The 2,085-nt window shown below is 39.0% G+C and overlaps 1 protein-coding gene across 1 annotated transcript; it reads left to right on the forward strand.

Moving 5' to 3' along the window:
• Positions 1-455: 455 nt before the first annotated feature.
• Positions 456-1,445, forward strand: LOC138888047 (uncharacterized). Its single transcript, XM_070169846.1, has 2 exons — positions 456-698; positions 825-1,445. The coding sequence occupies exons 1-2, from the start codon at positions 456-458 to the stop codon at positions 1,443-1,445; spliced, it is 864 nt and encodes a 287-aa protein (XP_070025947.1).
• The last annotated feature ends 640 nt before the right edge of the window (positions 1,446-2,085 follow it).

The raw sequence follows: 2,085 nt of genomic DNA on the forward strand, positions 1-2,085 counted from the left end.
CAGAGGAGATAGTTATAATTCTTGATGAGTTATCTGAAGATGCAAATCAGTGGCCTTCTGATAGTGTTGAAAGAAGAAGACCGACAGATGTTCACCAGGTTGATGCTAACGTATTTGTGCATGTACAACTTGATGTTATGGCTAAAGAAATACGGAAGTTGACCTTGGCTACAATACAAAGTGAGCCTCATGCAGCTTGTGATGTATGTGGAAGAGGACACCCTACTCATGAGTGTCATGCCTCAACTGAGGAAGTGAATGTTGTGGGAAACTATAACTTTAATGCAATGGGTTAGAGACACCCCAATTTTTCATGGAGTTCATCTAGGGGTACTGCAAATGCATGGCAGCAAAACAACCCCAGACCTTAAGGACGAGGAACTCCAGTCTTCCAAAATTAGCAGAGGCAGCAGTTTCAGCCTCAACAGTCCAATCAGCCTGGTCTAGAAGATCAAATGAATACCTTTATTGTCGGGACAGATGAGACGCTAGACGCTCATGGAGCAGCCATCAAAGAACTTGGCACAGTTTTTCAAAACTTGGAGAGACAATTGGGACAGATTGTAATAATATTATCTGAGAGAGTCCCAGGTACTCTGCCCGTTGATACTGAAAGAAACCCCAAAGAAACAGTGAATGTAGTGACCTTAAGAAGTGGGCAAGTGTTGAAAGATCCCACTTCGAGACAAAAAGAAGCGGTACCTAAAAAAGAAAGTGGGGAGTAGCTGAAAATTGATGTTGATAAGAAGAAAAAATGCAAGAAGGGAGGACTCTAATGAGAGCGAGCATATGCCTACTCTACCTTTTTCCAAAAAGTTATATAGAGAAAAGCTGGACAACAGTTTGAGATATTTCTGGATATGCTGAAACAAGTTAATGTAAACTTACCAGACAGAAGTGCTCTCCCAAATGCCAGCTTATGCCAAATTCTTGAAAGAGATTCTGACAAAGAAGAAGAAGATGGAAGAGACCTCATGGTAAAGCTCACAGAGCGTTGTAGTGCAATCTTGCAAAACAAACTACCACAAAAGCGTGCATACCCAGTGAGTTTTACTATACCTTACTCTTTAGGCACTATTAATTTTGATAAGTCTTTATGTGATTATGGTGCCTCAATTAATCTAATACCTTTGTCTATTTACAGGAAACTAGAGAATGAGATTGGAGATATAAGGTCGGTACAATTATCTTTGCAACTGGCAGACCAAACGACTCTAATACCCGATGGGATAGTAGAAGATGTCTTAGTTTGGGTAGATAAGTTCGTATTTCCTATAGATTCTATAGCGGTGAAGATGGAGGAGAACAAGAAGGTCCCCCTCATCCTAGGAAGACCATTCTTAGCAATGGGTAGATCAATAATATATATACACGAGAGAAAGCTCATGCTTAGAGTGGGTGAGGAGACTGTAACTTTCGAGATGAATGTAAAAACGGGGGTGTGATGACCCGATAGATCATCTATAGTTTTAGAACCTAATTCTATGTTTTGAAGCCTACAATAGCTTCTTTAATCCTTCCTCAATTTGCGTGCGTAGTCCGAGTATTATTCAGGAAGGCTTTTAAGTTAAAAATTGATAAAAATAAGAATTTTGACTTAATATCCATTTGAGTTTATTTCGGTAAATATTTTGAGAAAACGAACCCGGATCCATGTTTTGACGGTCCCCAGTGGGTCTGTATCATGATTTGGGACCTGTGAGTATGCCCGAAATTGAATTCGGAGGTCCTACGCTCGAGTTTTTAATTTTTGTCAAAAATTGAAAGCTTGAAAGTTTAATGCTTTTTAAGAATTGACCGATATTTGATTTTTCTGATATCGGGTCCGTATATTTGGTTATGGGTCCTTGCACAGGTCCATTACTATATTTATGAATTGTCTGTCAAATTTGGTGAGAAACAAAGTTGGTTTGACGTGATTCAGATGTTTGATTGTTAAAATAGAAGTTTTAAAGTTTTCTTGAAAATATCATTTGATTTGGTGTCCGATTCTTAATTCGAGGCGTTATTTTGGTGTTTTGATCACGCGAGCTAGTTCGTATGAGGTTTTTGGACCTTTGTGTATAATTGGTTTGGAGCCCCGAG

Source organism: Nicotiana sylvestris, chromosome 3 (assembly GCF_000393655.2).
Source record: "Nicotiana sylvestris chromosome 3, ASM39365v2, whole genome shotgun sequence".
NCBI lineage: Eukaryota > Viridiplantae > Streptophyta > Magnoliopsida > Solanales > Solanaceae > Nicotiana > Nicotiana sylvestris.